At 43.5% G+C, this 19657-nt stretch overlaps 1 protein-coding gene across 2 annotated transcripts in view; it reads right to left on the minus strand.

Annotated features, from left to right (window-relative positions):
• Positions 1-1462: 1462 nt before the first annotated feature.
• The window catches only part of SLC22A3 (solute carrier family 22 member 3), a 32290-nt gene continuing 14095 nt past the window's right edge, over positions 1463-19657 (minus strand). Inside the window, exons 3-11 of one of the 2 annotated variants that reach the window (XM_086461068.1) lie at positions 18754-18908; positions 16910-17075; positions 15750-15867; positions 7892-7989; positions 7540-7754; positions 4213-4321; positions 3857-3969; positions 2353-2449; positions 1463-1553 (exon numbers count right to left, since the gene is read on the minus strand). In XM_086461068.1, the coding sequence (XP_086317194.1) occupies positions 1463-1553; positions 2353-2449; positions 3857-3969; positions 4213-4321; positions 7540-7754; positions 7892-7989; positions 15750-15867; positions 16910-17075; positions 18754-18908 (1162 nt within the window). Of the gene's footprint in view, positions 1554-2349; positions 2450-3856; positions 3970-4212; positions 4322-7539; positions 7755-7891; positions 7990-15749; positions 15868-16909; positions 17076-18753; positions 18909-19657 lie in introns of both variants that reach the window. The other variant, XM_009949969.2, reaches the window with a different exon arrangement.

Genomic DNA, 19657 nt, shown 5'->3' on the forward strand with positions numbered 1-19657 from the left:
TAGTCATTCAGCTGCACTGACTGTAATATTAGAACCGCTCCTTTGTGGTATGAACCTTCAAAAGTCAGTCCTATATTTGCTTATGCCAAAAATGTTATTACTGACCTTGTAAGACCCTTTACAAAGGATCATTTGCTTTCTTTTCCTTTGTTTTTTTAATTCTCTGTTGATAACAGGATACTTTTTGAACACCATCTTTTCAAGTACTTCACTGTAAGGAGTGTATTGTCAGTGGCCAGGACCCAATACTTGATGAAGAAGATCGTACAGCTGAAAGGGAAGGCAGGCTGTCCCTGCTATCTGCTTGCAGAGCCACAGATTCAAGCTATTCTGCTACATGTCAGCTTCAAACAACTAGGACCAGTTAACACTTCCCTCCATAACCGAAGCTCTTGTCTCATCCCTGCCCATCTTCCAAGGACAGCTTAACATCCCTGTCAATAACCCAAATAATTTATCCCTAAGACAGAATGGTGACAAATAATAATAACAGACAGAAGACACAAATTGCAGGCCACCTTGGCAGTGGTCAAGGGCGAGGGAATTTGGTTTATAGGGATGGGCAGAGAACATGTTTGAGAAGGGGAAAAACCAGGATGCTTTTGAAAGAGAGGGTTGCAAAAGCATTCAACAGGGGAGAGAAGGCAGAAGCCCTTCCCTTGGAGTTACGGCTATCCCTGGCCAGGGGACAGGACAATGGGGTGTCATATGAACCCCAGCTGGGTCTGGGGGAAGGCACTAGTGGACAGTAGGACAATCTGATCTGCAGAGCTAATGCCCTGTGTATGTTGTGACACCCACATAAAGCCCTGGGAATGAGAGGGGGAGGACTGCTGCCACATTTCAGAAGGCCCTTGAACAGGGAAAGAAGCAGGGCTTTTGTGGCAGAGGCTTGCTGGGGGAGTGGATCAGACCAGGGCCAGGATCTCCTGATGCACGCCTCTGGTTCCCATCCCTCCTAACCAGAGAAAGAGCCACCTGATCAACACCCTCCTTCCTGAGCCATCGGATCTTCTGTTCATCCAGACTCTCCAGGGGCAAAGAAGAACAGGTTGAAATACTCATCCTTTCCTCCTCAGTGTCATCCAAGTCTTAAATAAGCAGTACCATTTCAAATGCTCCCCACCCAAAGGTATATGCTAAAAATAGAAGTAAACAAATGGCTCAAATATATAAAGAAATAAATAAGAGCTCACTGAGCTGGATAGTGCATCTTTTTAGAGCTGTTCTGTTCTCTACCAGAACCACAGAGTGCTCCCTTCCTGCAAAGAGCACACTCAGAAAAAAATGAATTTATTCAATATTTATAGAAAAATACACTGCTTGTTTTAAACGTCCTTATGCTTACAAGAAGAACATGGAGTTTAATCCATACTCTGCAGCAAATCTTGAAGTGGTGGCAGGTGGAGAACAAATTCCCAGTATGGGAACAAGTTCTTTGCTCAGTGCTGTCCTTCAAAGGTCAAATATAAGAATTGGTGTCCTGGTGTTTCCGTTTCTTGCCACGTTTACCAAAATGACTGAAGAAACAGAAGTGGAGATGAGTATAAGAGTGAAAGAGGAAAAGACATGCTCCAAGCTGTAGTCCAAGTTGCAGTACTGAAACATTTACTTCCTGCACAGAAAATTCCCTCTTTCTTTAGTTTGTACATTAAAGCAGGCAAAAGTTGTTGATGTAATATCCAAAGCCAACTGCTTGAAATATTAGTGTATAGCACTAGCTCCTCAAGAAATTTAGCCAAGTTGTAAATGTTCCCTGAATGCCTGCAGTGCAGTGAAGAGTCTGGCTTGCTGTATGCCAAGAGTGGGAAAGCTGTGCCTACAACTCTTCAGCTATAAATTCATCTTGTACGTGGCTTTTCAATGCATTCACAAATTGTGGAAATGCTCCCATGATCAAGTGCCCTAAGTGGTCCTGCTCTGGCAGGGGGGTTGGGCTAGATGATCTTTCAAGGTCCCTTCCAACCCCTAACATTCTGTGATTCTGTGATTCATGGGATGCTTTGATTGAGGTAATGACTGGTTTTCTTGAACAGCGAGTTGCAGGCTATACTCTGCAGTATCTCTCTTGCACACTATTACTTTCTGCATCTAGAGGTGCATAGGACAACTTTGTGTCTCTATGAGAAAAATACAGATTCTATCCCCATACTTTTTTTTAACAACCTGCCTTAGTGGTACTGAAAAGTTCCCATTTCTGTTGAGGAAGATGCTCCTGCTCATAACATCCACCTGACTAGGGAACTTTGATACTTGGAAAACACCAATATTTTATGACAGCTGATAAGGCTGGAGGAGCACACCTTGGGAAACCTCACCCAAGTAAAAGTAAGAAAATACATATCATACCTTGAAAGCTGCTCCACATCCTCCACTGTCTCTGGCAGGGAGATTCCCTTTGTCTCTGGTAAAAGCAATACCAGGAGCCCGCAGACAACTGCGAGAATACCTACAATGGACATTTAAGAAATACAAAAGCAATAAGAAAATTGTTACTTTTCCTGTTTTCAGGGTTTATCTACTGAGGAATATTTATTCAAATTAAGGTTGAAGTGAGATTTTTGAAGTGCAACAGCTATTTTCGATTACCCTACTCTTATCTAACACCTTTATGCTACATTAATTTAATCTATTACAAAAAATTTGGGGTCTAGGGGTTCATTTGTAGCCTGAATTGTCCCAAAAGGGAGATCTTAGAAGTTAAAAGCCTGAGATAAGTGTACATGGGTGTGCATAAAAACTGCACTGGAACCAGGATGGTATTTCTCACTTAAGACAAGTTTGCCCTTGTTCAAGGGACTCTGTCGCGTTGATACATCTGTGTTTCTTGAGACCATTGAGATTTTCCTGAAATACCCTCTTCATGTATTCATGGCCAAAGTAGATTATGTGATTCAGAATAAAAATTCATTCTTGGGAAAGCACATTCAGATACAGAACCAATCTGAAATAGTTTGAATAATCTGAATCTGAATCTGAAGAGCTGCAATAATTTCCTGCACAGATGTGACTTAAATAATGTAAGAAGTAAAAGATAGGACTGAAGCAAAAAGTAAAAAGTTCCCTGACTGTTGCACAGTCCGTTCTGATCCTCTCTGATTTTGTAGCTGTTTACTCAAGACAGAGGGAATTCATATGTCCTTCAGCAGCAGCAGAATTTCAGAATTAGGTAATATAAAGATCATACTTCCATATATGTCTATTCTAGGAATAATAGTAATCTTTTAAAATGTATTTCGTCTTTCCATTTTTGTTTTCAGCTAAAGTTGTCATTAGCACCAATTTCCCTTCTCATTTTATCCTATCCCTTTTGCTTTTTTCCCAGTCACATGTGCCCTGGAAATCTGGTTTAGCCACAGTCTCCCGCTTCCTTGTTTGAAATAACTAAATTTTTTTCCACAGAAATACTCTGCAGGGCTCATTTTTTCCAAAACACAACTGACAAAAAGAGTTTGACAGGAATACAAAGCTATGGTTAATACAACATCCATGGACATAACTGAATCTATGAAAAAACAAGTATTTTTTAAAGGACATTGACCTCTACTCTTGGGAGACTAAGCTTACTTCTCTGCAATTACAGAATTTAGATGTAATTTTTTCAGTCTTAAAGTGCCTCACATAGTTTCTTTTATGCTCTTTCAGCCAAGTTACACAAGCAGACCTGAGCTCTTCCATAGCGTGCCATGAAATCACCCACATTTCACCCATCTGCTGTTCAGCTCAAGGCATGAAGTTTGAGAAGGCCTGGTATGAGGGGGAGAAGAGGCCACGCAGTACTACTTTTGCCCCAAAAGAAAAGCTCCATTAGGAGGAGGATATTTAAAGCAAAAGTACATTTTAAATCAAATCTTACTGAAAATAATTAGAGGTAGCTCCAACCAAATGGCTGCTAAACGGAAAAGCAGGAATGGGGCTATGATCCCACCCAGGTCACACAAACTCGAGCACAGGGAAACACCAAAGTTTCTGCAAAAGAAAAATAGTGCCAGATATTTAAGACGTGCTCCAAACAGATGAACCAGCAGTTTAAGGAGCAGAATGTAGACTTAGCTCCAAAATTATCTTGTCAGTACACGCCATTCACATTGAGCAGTAGCTATTCAGTTAGGAAACTCTGGAGAAAACCAAGTTTTTCTAAAGAGTGGTGAAATAGGGAATGGGGAAAAGCAGAGGGAAAAGTTGAAAGAGTCCTGTGAGCTTCGGACGTACCTCAGCGTTGTAGGGTACAATTCAGTATTCACAAGATAGACTATTTCAAAAGCCATTGTGATGCCCAGTCTTCCCAGTGTGGCGACTGTCATTTTGAGCCATGGGATATCTGTTCATTCAAAAAGAAACCCGGGTGAAGTGCGCTTTGCTGCACCAGCAGAGCATTTCTGAAAGTCCCAGACCCTGTCAGCAGAAGCTACATCACAGAAACATGGGATCAGTGCAACTCAGACCGAAAGGCCATTGCTGTAGATATCAATCTATACTGCCATTTATTTTTTTCCAGCATCATGCAAGGCTGCTTTGGAGAATCAGAAACTACTTCTAGTCCATTGATTCAAGATGCTGGTGGGGCAAAACAGCATAGGTGGGAGAATGAACATTACAAGCTTCCATGATCATGTCCAAATTGTGCTCTGGAAAGGAGCATATATTTATATAGGGATGTTATACTGTAAGAAACACCTTTGAGTCACCTCCCAAAGCCTTCTGACCACAAAGAATTTACCTTTAAAGCTGCATAGAATCATAGAACCATTTAGGTTGGAAAAGACCTTTAAGACCATTGAGTCCAACTGCAAACCTAACACTGCCAAGTCCTCCACTAAACCATGTCCCTCAGTGCCACATTTACATGTCTTTTAAACAAGGGTGCTACAGTAAAATGATTCTCCCTAGAGCAGGCCAACTACACTTCGTAATTTGTCTAGCTACTGCACATTAGACACTCTCCTAATAATGCTACTCCTGGCCATCCTCCTCTTTCCCTTCCCTGGTGCTTCTTTTTGTACCTGACGTGACTGGCCCAGGGTTCTGACACTGCCCTGTTAGCTCTGCCCAGCTCTCCCAGCTCTGCTCAAGCTCTGGTGTGCAGCCACTGCCCTGTATACATCAGTGGGAAGCACTTATACATCAACACGGAGTGTGAGACTCACACTGCAGGGCAGAGCTATCCCATCTTGCCATATGCAACCCCTCAGCGGTCCGAGTGACCTGTCTGGAGAGCCGGTGGCCTCTGGAGGAGCATCACAAGGAATGCAATAATCACTTCTGCAATGCCCTTAGGAAAGGACAATCTCTTTTATGGTCTAACCATGACCAGGCGGAAGAGGAGGCAAGTGAAACAACAAGCCTGAACTCGGAGCAAAGGGGAGCTCTGCCACTGAGGAGGGCTCTGGCAATGGTTGTGTTTTCTCAAAACTTCAATAGGAAGAACAAGAAAACATTTCAATTTTCTCTGAACCAACAAATGAGATGCTTGGGCTTGTTTCCCTTCCAAAACAACCAAACAACACCCCATTAAATTTCATCCCATGTTGGGAGACACTGTATTTGCCCTGAAAAGTTCTGTTTTCAAACAATTGTAAGAAAAGCAAAGGCTGGAAAGAACAAAACAAATCCACATTGTCTCCCCAGCGTTCCTTCAGTCCACCAGACCCCCTAGGTGAGGGCGACATCTGTGTGACTCCTCCCTTTGCCTGGGGACTCAAACTGTGTGAGCACCCTAGAGTGATGGAGCTCTCACAAGCTACCACTGCAGTTTTTCCCATCTGTATAAACAGACTTTTCTTGAAAGCAGGACTTGGACCTCAGGAGTCCCATCGGCAAGTATCTTAATCCCCAGGCTGTCCTCTCTTCACCCGGGCGAGATCCCCTCAGCACTTTACTACTACTGAGAGCAGGCTGGTGGCAGCATCCTGCCGGCCCCGGGCCACCACTTTCTCCCTTCGCTCAGGTCATACCAGCCTGAAAACATGCTCCTGCTCTAACCACAGACCTGCTGCACCGTGTTCAGCATATGGTGTTGCCCAAAATACATGAAGGTGCTGGAGACAGGTGTCCTGTAGGAGTAATTCCCCCATGCTGCTCTTTGTTTCCTCCTCCAGCAACAGTCCTAGGTGCAGGTGACAACAGTCCCCAGTCTCTGCTGTCCCAGTGGTACATTTGTACTTTTTTAACAGGTGGAATAGGAAGCTGGCAAAGCCAGCAGATGACATGGTGATCAGGCACTCTGTGACTGAACTGCAGTGCCTTATGTCAGGGGAGCTGCCACAGGAGCACAGGGCAGCCAGCATCCACTCGCTATGTGGTGGCTCTTCTGAGAGGCACACAGAAGCAGGGACCTGGGGAAAATCCACCAGGACAGCAGAGTCAGTCTTCATGGGCTTCAGAGGTCAAAGTAATGAATGCAAACAAGGGACGACAACGTGATATCCCAGGGCATGATCACACAATGACCAGTGCCAGCACAAGGAACAGATGATCGATCTTCCCTCTCCCTTCCTCATCATTTCTGCTTCTATTAAAGCAATGGAGGTCTTCAAGAATACAGTATACATTTTAAGTATTTTTTGAGGAACCCCTTTAAAGGGAACTTAACAGAGACAAAGGTGAACCAACACACATCTTTGAAGGATTTAATCTTGCACTAACCACAAACCTGCCTGTTTTCATTGGCACATCATGTTCTTGAAGTAGCTTCTCATGGCTCTTCTCTAGGAAAATGGTTGCCTCACGATACAACTTCAGGAACTAAAACCTCTCAGGCTGGTCAGGGCTGTCCCTTACTTTGACAGGAACACCCCTGGGGAGGAATAAACCTCTCTAATGTCCACTCAGCTGCCAGACCCCAGCTATGCTGAGACAAAACATGCTGATATGGTAACATTCACTTCAGAGCACCTCCAAATGCTTCCCCAGGGATGAAAAAATTACACAGAAGGGAAAACAATTTGAGGAAAAGATAGGAGTGCTGGGAAGCCTGTATGCAATATCAGACCTTTTAGTTGTCCTTGAAACCAGATAAGAATGACTTAATCAAAAGCTATATCTTTCTTTCAACCCCTTGACATTGTCTAAACCCCTGGAAGGGGGAGGGCAGGGCAACAATCTCCATGTTGCCTGCCACAGCCCCTACATCATGTTGTGGTTTGCAGTGTTTTATTTGCAAATGAGAAGACCACCAAGCTGTCTCAGCTAAATCACTGATTTCTTACCTCATTAAGTATCTTCCAAGTCAGGAAATGTATTTTCCTTTTATGCTTCTATACTCTTCCCTTTCATTTGCCTTCAAAACCAGTACAGGGCCTTTATACATATTTTTTCAAAGACTACACCCAGCTGTTGCTCACCACCCACCAAAGATACGGCCATTACATGTCCCAGGGCAATCTAGAAGCAAATAAGGTACGTCGTACCATGACTGCAGTGCTGCTTCCAACACCAGACACTTTTTATCTACAGTTTTGTGTGGCCTGCTCTCCTTGCTTCAGGGGTGTCAGAGAGAAGTCATTGACCTAAAGTGCCTGACGTTGGGAAGGGAATTACCTTCTGGCAAGAAGGCAGTAATGAGGCATGCAATTCCTGCCACAATGTTGCTTATTGCAAAGGGAAGGCGCCGGCCAATGCGATCAATTGTCACTAAAATTAGGAGAGCAGCAGGCAGCTCCACAGCTCCTGAGATGAAGAAGTCTAGGTAGAGGTTTCCTCCGACAATTCCTAGGCGCATGACAAGACCCTGGTAGATGAGGGCACTTGCGAACCTGAACAGGAAAGGGAAAAATATATTGAGAGGTGAATAAATTACTGCAAGCAGCAGAAAAGACCCTGAAAGTCACAAGGCAATTTTTCTTCAAAACCTGCCACCCTGGTAACAAAGTGGACTGATGTGGGCACTCACCAGGCATACATCAGGATAAGTGTGTTCCTCCTCATCCGGGGAGTCCTCACCAGATCGAGAAAGGAGGGGTTGCTGACCTCCTGGTTGCTAATAGTGATCTGAGGAGAAAAGAGAGCAGTAGAGTCAGCTGTCAGGGGTCAGGCAGGCACTGGGACAGAGTTTCTATGTAAACACAGTGCTCAGCAATATTCCAGTCCAGTGAGCAAAGGTGCTGATGAGCCAGCTTGCTGCTTTTAACATTCCAGAGCAGTGTGCAGATATGGGAAATAGCTTATAACTGCACACGGTTGTGGGTTTTCCTTCATGATGATCATGCAAAAATTGAAAAAAAAAATCCCCAATCTTGACTTGAGAGTGGAAAAATTATTTCCTTATTGTAAACTGAGAGAGGTTGACCTGGAATTTCTTGGAAGGCAATCAGCAGTCATTGTCATGTCAGGGTCACTGGGAACAGAGCTGACTTCTGCCAGAGGTGACAGAGAGGAGAGACCATGGCAGGAAGGCAAAGCAATGAGCTGAGGGAAGCAGGGAGGGAGGAGGTGAGCAGGAAGTTTGGGAACATGACTGGTGGCACCCTGGGCAGCAGGAAGAAAAGAGGAGTGAGAGAAAAAGCAGATCTGTGAAGGCACTTGGACACTACAAAACATTCAACTGGTGAAATGCAGAGGGTCTTAAAATACACAAGCACTCTGCTGAACACAGATTTTACCCTGGAAGAAAAAAATCATGCAAAGTATGAATTAATGGTCCTCATACTGCCTACAAAGTATAGTGAATCTGTTCACTGCTTCCTCCAATACAGTCACAATGAGGCACTCAATTAAATCATTAGTTAGAAGGTTTAACAATAACAGAAAAGAGCGGATTTCACACAGTCTGTGTTTACATGTTGGATTTCATTGCCATAAGATATTGTGGAGCCAGAATATCAGCAGGGCCAAAAACGGATTAGGCACAATGATGGAGTCTGTTTTTTACTGTGCCCAGCAGTTTTTAACCATGATGTCCAAGCCAGATGGCAGCCCTTTTGTTCATGTGTTCATTTTGCAGGGGAAGAGGACAAGGAAGAGAAGGCAGAGGTGGTTTTAGGCAGGGACAAACGGTGAGACGGCACAAGAACTGGCGGCTGCATCCGGGATTGCCATCAGTTCTCAAAGCAGTTGTGGGAAACATGGGGTTAAACCTGCTGCGCCCTTTTTAGGAGGATTTCAGGCAGCCTGGCTGCTTTGACTCTATTATTACCCCCCCTCCTGAGAGGAGGTCTAAGGGAGCAAAGAGAGGAGTAAATCCCTCTCTACCACCACAGCACCCGCTGCCCACACAGGCGCAGGAGCCCAAGGAAATCATGCTGGCCAGTGGGAAGACATGGGTGAAAGGGTGGAGAAGTATATGGGAACATGCAGTTCCATGATGAGAACACAGTTAAAGCCAACAGCATTGCCTGAGGGTCTCGTCAGCTCAGCCAAGGCTATGCCCAAAGTTTTCTCCCTGTATTCATTTATCATATCATAAGGTAGCACAGATGTTTTTCAGTGAGATTTGGCTGGATGCATTTACACATGACTTTTTTGTAACTGAGCGACACAAAACTTTCTAAGTGGACAGAGAAACACCACATTTGTTGAACTTTCTTTCTACTCCCTCTTGCTTCTCTTTTGTAATCAGAGCCAGAAGTTTTCTTCAAAGCACTGACACTTCTGCTGTATGCCATAGCCATTTGTGGGGCAGGCAAAGGTTGCTGGGTTTCTGCACTGCTCTTGGACTTTCTCATATTAAGCTGCCATTACTGTTTTTGTAAGAGCAGGCTGCCAGCCATCCGTTGTGACTGTGCAAATATGGTTTTAGTTTTCCAAAGGACTAAAGATAAATTCCGCACTGCTGCTATCATATATTTTTATGTCTCAATAAATTCATAATAACCCCAAGCATGAACGAGCATTTTTTGATGGATGAAGAAGAAAATCACTGTGGAAAGTCAACTCTTGTTGGGAAAAAAAAAATCTCTTTTTGTTCTTTGAAGTCAAGGAGAGCTTTGCTGTTCACATCAGTGCAGTCAGGAATTCAATGACAGGGCCTATGTTTCCAAAGATACGCTCTCTGAAAACTTTGGAGGAAGTTTTATAACCAACTTCTCTGACATTTTTATGTCCCAGCAAAATTACATACCAGTTTTTCTGCAATAATTTTTAAAGATACCTCATAGCACAGACATACAGTTCTGCACACGTTTAGCAAAGGACAGTGCATCCATGGATGTTTATAACACAGTGTATGTAAGTTAATACATATACTAGAAATACACATGTCTAGATATGTCTATATAGTAGAAATATATATCTATATATAAACATAAAGGGAGAGTGGATTTTGATCCACAGTGCACTCAAGAAACAGCTCTTATTCAGCTGGTTCATCCTGCTTTTGGACGGAGACCAAGAATTTAAAAATCAGCTTGAAAAAAAACCCCATGCTAGGATAATTATGAGCAACTGGATAAAAAATGTTTATGATTTTCAATTAATTTAGTGAGTTCTGGATGGAGCTGAACTGTATCAGTGTCGTAACTCACAGAGCAAAAGAAGCAAATGTTTATCTGTTTTCATACAAAGGTCATCTGTGGTTTCTGCATACCAATAAAAATGCAAGGCTACTATTCAGAGCCATATAAGGGACTTGGCCAATGAAATTGTTACAGACTTATTGGAAAATCTTAGCCAAAATGCATTGATGGATAATACCTCTCACTATATACTCCCTGTACCTCCACACCTGCCACACTTTGCCTGAAATTCTGGAGTTGCTTTGTGAAAGAGAAGTCTGATGTGAGTTAATGTGAGAAATACACTTGATCCGCAACTAACACTTCCTAGAGATGTTCTCTTTCCTCTGGGCACGGCACCAAGGATGACAGATATTGTATATTAAAAAGGTCCCAGGAACAGATTGAGCACGAATCTGGATGTGTGGAGGTTAATTTGCTGCAGCTGTGAGTGGCTTGGGGTCACAATCAGGGACACTTCTGAAAAAAAATTAAGCATAACTTAAAAAGAAAGGAAAGATACACATCTCTATTCTGATGTGATGCTTTGAAAATGCTGATATTTAGAGAGGGGATGCAGGTGTAGGAATGCAGGGCTGAATGCAGAGGGTGAGCTGCAGCACCACAAACTTCCTGCTACATGTCTCAGGCCACTCTTAGTGCTGGGTAGTGCTGAGCAGGATGGGGGAATCTCACCAGCGTATGCGCCCCAGCCAAGGACGATAAAACATAGAATCACAGAATCACAGAATGGTTTGGGTTGGAAAGGACCTTCAAGATCATCTAGTTCCAACCCCCCTGCCACAGGCAGGGACACCTTCTGCTAGACCAGGTTGCTCAAAGCCCCATCCAACGTGGCCTTGAACACTGCCAGGGAGGGGGCAGCCACAGCTTCTCTGGGCAACCTGTGCCAGTGCCTCACCACCCTCGCAGTGAATAAATTCTTCCTTACATCTAATCTAAATCTACCCGCTTTCAGTCTAAAGCCATTCCTCCTTGTCATATCACTACATGCCCTTGTAAAAAGCTCCTCCCCATCTTTCGTGTAGACCCCCTTTAAGTACTGAAAGGCTGCAATATAAGGTCTCCCCGGAGCCTTTTCTTCTCCAGGCTGAACAACCCCAACTCTGTCAGCCTGACCTGATAGGGGAGGTGCTCCAGCCCCCTAATCATCTTCATGGCCCTCCTCTGGACCCACTTGAGCAGGTCCATGTCTTTCTTATGCTGGAGGCCCCAGAGCTGGACACAGTACTCCAGGTGGGATCTCATGAGAGTGGAGTAGAGGGGGAGAATCACCTTCCTTGACCTGCTGGTCATGCTTCTTTTGATGTAGCCTAGGATATGGTTTGCTTTCTGGGCTGCAAACACATGTTGACAGGTCCCATTGAGCTTCTTGTCAGCCAGCACACCCAAGACCTTCACTACAGGGCTGTTCTCAATCCATTATCCAACCAGCCTGTATTTGTGCTTGGGATTGCCCTGACCCAGGTTCAGGAGTTACACTTGGCCTTGTTGAATTTCATGAGATTCACATGGGCCCACCTCTCAAGCCTGTCAGGGTCTCTCTAGATGTCATTCCTTACCTTCAGCGTGTCAACTGCACCACACAGCTTGGTGTCAAACTTGCTGACGGTGCACTCAATCCCACTGTTCATGTCATCAACAAACATGTTAAACAGTGCTAGTCCCAATATCTATCCCCGAGGAACGCCATTCATCACTGGTCTACACTTGGACATCAAGCCATTGCTGCAACTCTTTGAGTGCAACCATCCAGCCAATTCCTAATCCACCGTGTGGTCCGTCTGTCAAATCCATGCCTCACCAATTTAGAGACAAGGATGTCATGCAGGACAGTGTCAAATGCTTTACACAAGTACAGGTAGATGGTGTCAGTTGCTCAACCCTTATCTACCAATGCTGTAACCCCATACAGAAGGCCATTAAATTTGTCAGGCACAATTTGCCCTTAGTGAAGCTGTGTTAGCTGTCACCAGTCACCTCCTTATTTTCGATGTGCCTTAGCACAGTTTCCAGGAGGATCTGCTCTGTGATCTGGCTGGGCACAGAGGTGATACTCACTGGCCTGTAGTTCCCCAGGTCTTCCTTTATTCCCTTTTTTCCCACCAAAGGGAACTTGACCAGACTTCCATGACTTCTCAAATAAGATGGATAGTGGCTTAGCAACTTCATCTGTCAGTTCCCTCAGGACCTCCAGACACATCTCATCAGGTCCCACGGACTTGTACACCTTCAAGTTCCTTAGATAGTCTCAAACCTGATCTTTTCCTACAGTTCTTCATTCTCCCAGTCCCTGCCTTTGCCTTCTGTGACTTGGGTGGTGTGGCTGGAGCACTTGCCAGTGAACACTGAGGCAAAAATATCACTGAGTACCTCAACCTTTTTCATATCCTAGGTAATCAGTTCTCCCACTTCCTTTTTGTGTTTGAGTTTGTCCAGGAGCTTGCTTTCACCCTCTGCAGGCCTCCTGGTGTTTTTGTCTGACTTCCTTTTTGTTGGGATGCATTGCTCCCAAACTGGGAAGAGGTGATCCTTGACTGTTTTCTTGGGCCCCTCTTCCCTTCAGAGCTTTATCATATGGTTCTCCAGCAAGTAGATCCTTGAAGATGCCAAAATCTGCTCGCCCAAAGTCCAGGCTAGCAAGCTTGCTGTGCTCCCTCCTTGCTGCCCTAAGGATCTTGAACTCCACCATTTCATGGTCACTGCACCCAAGGCTCCCCTCGAGCTTCACATTCCCCACCATCCCCTCCTTTTTGATGAGAACAAGGTCCAGCATAGCACCTCTCCTTGTTGGCTCCTCTATCACTTGGAGAAGGAAGTTGTTATCAACACATTCCAGGAACCTCCTAGATTGCTTATGCCCTGCTGTGTTGTCCCTCCAAAGATATCAGGGTGTTTGAAGTCCCCCATGAGGATCAGGGCTTGTGATCGTGAGGCTGCTCCTATCTATAGAGGGCCTCATCCACCCAGTCTTCCTGGTCGGGTGGCCTGTAGCAAACCCCCACTGTAATGTCCCTTGTTCCTGCCCTCCCTTTAATCCTGGCCCAGAAGCTCTCGGTTGGCTTGTCATCCACCCCCAGGTGGAGCTTCGTGCACTCCAGCTGGTCATTGACATTAATGGATTTGCCCTTTTCTCTCTCCTTAGCCAGTCTTTTCACTTTGTCTCTCTCCCACCAGTTTCGGTCTGCAGTACTCCAGTTGCATAAGATGCTACTTCAACGTGACTAGCAAAGCTCATTCTGTGTTGTGGGAGAGCTGAGGGCAATTTCCTGACCTTGGCTGGTATCACAGAGATGCCTTGGATTCCATTGGAAAAATAGTTCAATAATTGCTGGCCTAGCTTGTTACTGCTCATCAAAACTCCTTCTGTCGTGTTGCTTCAGTAATGTACAAGAGTCTCATCCAGTGTATCCTGTTTCTTGGCCAAGGAAGTTAAATATAACTTCTTCCCCCAACAGACCTCCCTCCTCATCATTAACCCTTGTGTGCTCCCCAGGCAACATAACATTCACAGAAACACCATTGTGGCGATGTTATGGCACTTGAACAAGTTGCTTATGAATAAAACAGCTGTGGAAATGTATGTTTCAGCATACTCACCTCTGCTGATAGGTCTAGTTTTGACTTTACAAAATCATTAGTCCAGAGACATATATCCTAAGTGGCATAGTACAGGTTAGGGCCCAGCTTCTCTGTGGAACCTGTTGCATGAAATTTATCTTGCCAGAACTGTCATTAAGATATACTTAATGAAGTGGAAAGATAATGGAATATTGGTATAAATCAACTGGCCATTTCTATACTCCTGTTGCCACATGCCTCTTCCTGTGTGCACTTCATGCAAGGTCTATATGTATAGCAGGAATGGTCCTGAATAAACAAAGCTGTGAGGACTGGCCGGACGATCTATGGAGCCTGTTTCTCACCAGGTAAATAAAATCCTATGGATCTGGGAAGAGCTCCCTGGTGTTTCAGAAGAGTGTCAATTATTACTGCTTGTGGTTCATCCAGAATTATACTCTAGGATGCTGGTGAAACAACCCCACTATTTTGCATAAGCTGAGCTAAATTCTCAGGTTCTCCCTTGCTTAAGAAGAGCAATGAGAAAGATGTAGGTAAGATACCAAGCTGTGGGAACCCAGGTTGCCATCTACCTGTTACAAAGCACACACGTCATGATGATCCTTCCTGACGGACTGGGACACATTGGTCTCCTCCAAACACTGCCACCCGGAAGTCTTTGCCTTTAGTCTCAGTGAAAATTTAGTTAAAAGTCACACATGATGATTTTATATATGTATACAAATGAATGTATATGCATATGTACATATGTAGGCATACAGGATACTACTGTGCACTGAGAGACAGGCATTTTATGTAGTTCATTTTTTTCAGTAAAAAATCACAACTTCTTTCTGAAGTACTTGTTGTGTATTCACTACAATACTTGTAGTGTATTCCTCTGGGCTGCTGTGTGCTGCCAAAAATTTGTGGCTGTTTTCCTTCAGTTCAAATAATGATTTCTAACATTACTATTGCTAGTATTTAGGCTCCAGATCTAGTTTGTTACAGAACAGGAACCTTGTCAATGTCTGTTGTCATCACTGAACCATAAGGCCAATGCCTCGATGAACATGGTTTGAGAGCCAACCATTGCTATTCAACGCAGAACAAGGCAAATGCCGCAATGATATGACAGTGTCATCTGAAATGAATCAGTCGTTTCAGTTCTGTCAAGACCACTTGTCAGAGAATGTAATTCTAACATAAATTGTCCTATTTTGTAAATAGTGATCTCAGCCAGTACTTCTATTTTGAATTTTGAGGCATATTTTCTCCCTATTAGGATGGAAGCAAATTTATACTTAAATTCCAGTTTTCTACATCATCTTCTCTTTGAGTTGTAAATGGAATTTCTAGTAAAGGAGACAGGAAAGAAGATTCTGCTGTCTCCGCTCACTATGTCAGCTAAAATGGCAGCTGCTGTGAAATACCATTGGTCCTCAGGCTGGGTTCTGATTATTTCTCACAAGTTTTTAAAGTAGGAGTGTTGCAAATGAAAGACCTGACTAATTGTTTTGCAAACTTCTTTTTTTTTCAGACCATGTCTTTCCAGCCAGTTCACTTTTACACTCTTCAAATTAAGAAAGTAGGTATGGGACTGACAATGTTGTTCTGATGTGACACTTCAAGAGTGTTGCCCATCACATAAAAAGAATGTATTTTAACACAACTGAACTTTCAAAAGGTTAAGAAAGTTTAGGAAAAAAACCCTGTAGCTCAAGCAGATGACAGTACCTCTGAGTAATGTGGTGAGAGATATTTCCCATTGTGTTTTGCAATGTTGTGCATGATTTTTAACGCCTTCTCTCCCTTTTTGCGTGTCAGGAGCCAACGTGGAGATTCAGGAACCACCCTGTAAGAACACAAAAGTCATAAATAGTGGGTTTGCCCTTTAACATCATAAGCAGACCAAAGTCCTTTGCCTTTTGCCTGTATGAATACACAGCACACTGATTTTTCAGTCTTTGGGACAGAGAAACACTTTTGTGCTTTTGCAGTCAGTCTTCTGTAAAATATCTGATCCTTGTGGGCAAGAAAGAAGAAAATAGACTATATCAATACTCTACAAAGCTGAAAAATAAGAAATCTAACTAATGTGTTTGCACAATGGATGTCAAAATTATCAAAATCAACAAGCAAACAGGGTGCCTGTAGAACAGCAAGGAACAATGAAAGACAACACAAAACACATGTAGTACCAAGTACAGGCAGATCAGGAAACTTCTAGCTGTATCATTAGAAGATTAACACACACACAATGAAATGTACATGTATTTTATAAACTGAACACAAAGCAATACTACTGATTGGTGTTTCAGTTTCTCTAGCCTACGGTTAAGATGATTCAATTTAAAAGTTCAAAACAGGCAATGTTTAAGGAAACAATGTGCAGGAAGAGGGTATGTGGACTAGTTTCTTTGGATTCAGCCCAAGGGATGGCCTCACTCCACTGGGACAGATGTTCACCACAGCATAGTGTGCTGCTTTCTCATTAGCTGTACTGGCCAACTCATGGGACCTGGAAGGCAAATTCAGGCTTGAACCGAGTATATAATTAGAGGTAAAGGTGGGGTCCAGTGGCTGATGGGAAAAGCAGACTTTGGTCAAGTTAATCAGATAAACAGCCTTAGGTTAAGCAGGAGCAAAGCAGAGTTCTGTGAAGGGCCAGCTGTGGCTGACAAGAGAGGAAAACCCTGGGCAGGAAAAGGAAAGTAGTACATGACTGTGATTCATTAAAAGGAATGAAAAATGCCAAAATCAACAGTATGCAAATATCTTCTTCCTAACGTACAACATCTTGCATAATGGAGACTTGGGACCACAGCAGGAGTCTCAAGGTGCTCGAACAACAATAGCAATAGCAATAATGACAAGAGCAATGACTGCAATGTTACCAGTAGTACAGAAGGAAGAGGAAGTTGGGCAGTGAAATGGCCAGCTGGATCCCCTGCCAGGTGGGAACCAAGTACGCAATTCCAGGGAGAATCATAATTCCCAGGGTGAAGAATATCTGAATCACGATCCCAACAATCCGCTGGTCAGAACCAACAATCTCCGTCACTGAGAGGAGAGAAAACCAACATAAACAACACAGAAACAAACCTAACTTGAAAGACATGTATTGATGGCGGAACATAAAGAAGGATAGCACTGTCACAAGTTCACAAGTCTGTCTGGCCCACCATCTCGCCTTTGGCAGTGTAAGCCATGTTATCAAGACAGTCCAGGGCAAACATGGGTGACACCTCCTCATCAATTCACCCACCGTTCGTCAGCTGGGGGTGTTTCTGACTGCATGTTTACTAATTAGTTAAGTAGGGCCAGAACAGAGGTTTGAGACTGCATCATAATCATGCTTGGTGGTAAACTGTTAGCAGTCTCCCTGGCACAGTTTTGGCCCATGACCCAGACTAGAGGATCCTCCAGGCAGGGGCTGCTCCCAGCAGGTAGTATAGACAAGGCGTCATTGTGTTTTGGATTATCACAGCGAATAGCTGATTTTCTTTTTAAGTAAATCTGAGGTCTCTAGTAGGATGCTTTCCTCAATGTCTTCCTATTTCATACTCTAGAGCGCAGTTTCCCTTTCTGAACCTGGCAGTCATTCAAGATGCCACAACAATGCCCTTTTCTTGTGAAAAGTAAGCTTGCTATTGAAGGAGCTTCATTGCTGGGCCATGACTATAGCCTACCAAAGAGTCTGGATCCCTGCTGTTTTGATGCTATTTTTAAAAAAGCTTCCCTTCCTTTTCCCTTTTCTGGCAATAATAATCCTAATATGGACCCTGGTGTCCAACCTGGCACTAAGCATATCTTCCCAGCTAAAGGACGACAAGCAGCCACCCAAGTGTTTGTCCTCCCAGTGAACAAAAGCAGTTAACTCCTCTGAGCATCTGTCAAAGATGTTTAGGCTCTGCCAAAATTAACCATGACCCCGTTTGTGTATCTGGTTTATTCAGGGCTTGCTCTATAGATGTTGATCATCTTGGTGATCTTCTATGTAATAAGAAAACCTTTATATATATACATTCCACTCATCCACCTCTTAATTGTTTGTGTTAATGTCTCCCCATTGGAGTCTATAGATTAGACAGCCATCAAAGTCCTCAAATAACACCAACAGAAAGTGTCACATTGCTACTGAATTGCCTGTGGCCAGCTGCTCACAGGCATGTTTAAGTACCACAGTGATGGGTACGAAAGGAGAGTTTGGACAGTTCTGAAGAACACATCACTCTTGCTAGTCTGTGCATTACTTCTTCCTTGCTTTTCTGTATGGGATCCTATGAGGTCAGGCAGGCATGTACACTGCTTCTCATTTCCATCCTATATCAGTACAGAATATCAGAGAGTTTGCACTTGCTGCCATTCTCAGAGGCCACCTCTGTACCAGTAAATTAGCAGACATTGCCAGGTAAGGAAACACTATACCATTTAGCTGCTAGAAAGGTCCCTAGCATGGTCTGGACAAAGGCCGGTGACTGCTTCCCCAAATATTCAGTTCAGGCATGAGCTAAGACTGTGGATGATGCCAAGTTACAATTCGTATGCAGGCATCTTGTCTTGGAGGACAAATGCATTAACTAGAGTGGACTTGGGTTATTCATTGTCTGCTGACCCCAGGGCCACTGCTTTGTTCCCAAGAAATAATATTATCAACAGCAGGTGTAGCCAGACTCCTTGTCCTCGAAAAATTCCTCACTTTTCCTAACCAGAAAAGAAAGCAGGTAACTGCTCTCACCGATCACGTAGCATGTCATCCACGTTCCCTTGCCAAACATGCCTTGGAGAAAACGGAAGATCAAAAATACAGTAAAGTTTGGTGCAAACGCCACTATGACACCACATATCCCAACCCCGAGACATGAGAGCAGGTAGATGAGGATTCTGCCATATCTGTTGAAAAAATAAAAGAAAGTGAAAATCATTAAAAGACACAAAGATTTTTCCTTTTTCCTGGCATCTCATTTTAATGCTAGATCTGAAAATACCTTTTTGAGACCTTCTGTGTTCCAAAGGGAGTTTGCCTGAAACTTTGTAGTGTTGGCTATTGGGATACGGGACTTTTTCTCTGTGGTAGTTATCACTGCTTTTATGTCAGTAATTTTCAAACTGGTAATGTTCGCACCAGGCCCCCTTTTGTTTTAGAAAGAAGTTTGTCTTTTTTGTACCTAAACTATGGCCTATATGTTACAGTTCACATTTTTGATCCAGTTGAAATAAGGGCAACTTTTTTGGGGCATTTCTGTTTTCACAAATTAGTCTCCTAATAGCAATTACAGCCAGCTCTGTGAAAGTGATTTATTGTTTAATTACCTTATGTGATTTTACAGTGTTTTGTTTAGATTTAGACTGCTTATTTTCAAAGTCTGCTTAACGTATTCATGAGTCTCATTTTCCAGCAAACCCCATCACTATTAATAGGTGTGCCCAAGGTAAGCCATAATTCCAAAAAAACCCCAACAAACTCTCCCTGTAGTTTCATGGCAACTGTGTCGTTGGAACAGAACTAGATTTTCCATTTTGATCTCCACTGTTATTGTTGCTGTTTTAAGAAGAAACTGTGAAAACTCACATAGCTGTTTATTAATACCAAAAAGTATTTGAGAATATATTTGTTCATTTTGTTCAAAAGGTTTCATGAG

This window comes from Leptosomus discolor, chromosome 2 (genome assembly GCF_034619465.1).
Source record: "Leptosomus discolor isolate bLepDis1 chromosome 2, bLepDis1.hap2, whole genome shotgun sequence".
NCBI lineage: Eukaryota > Metazoa > Chordata > Aves > Leptosomiformes > Leptosomidae > Leptosomus > Leptosomus discolor.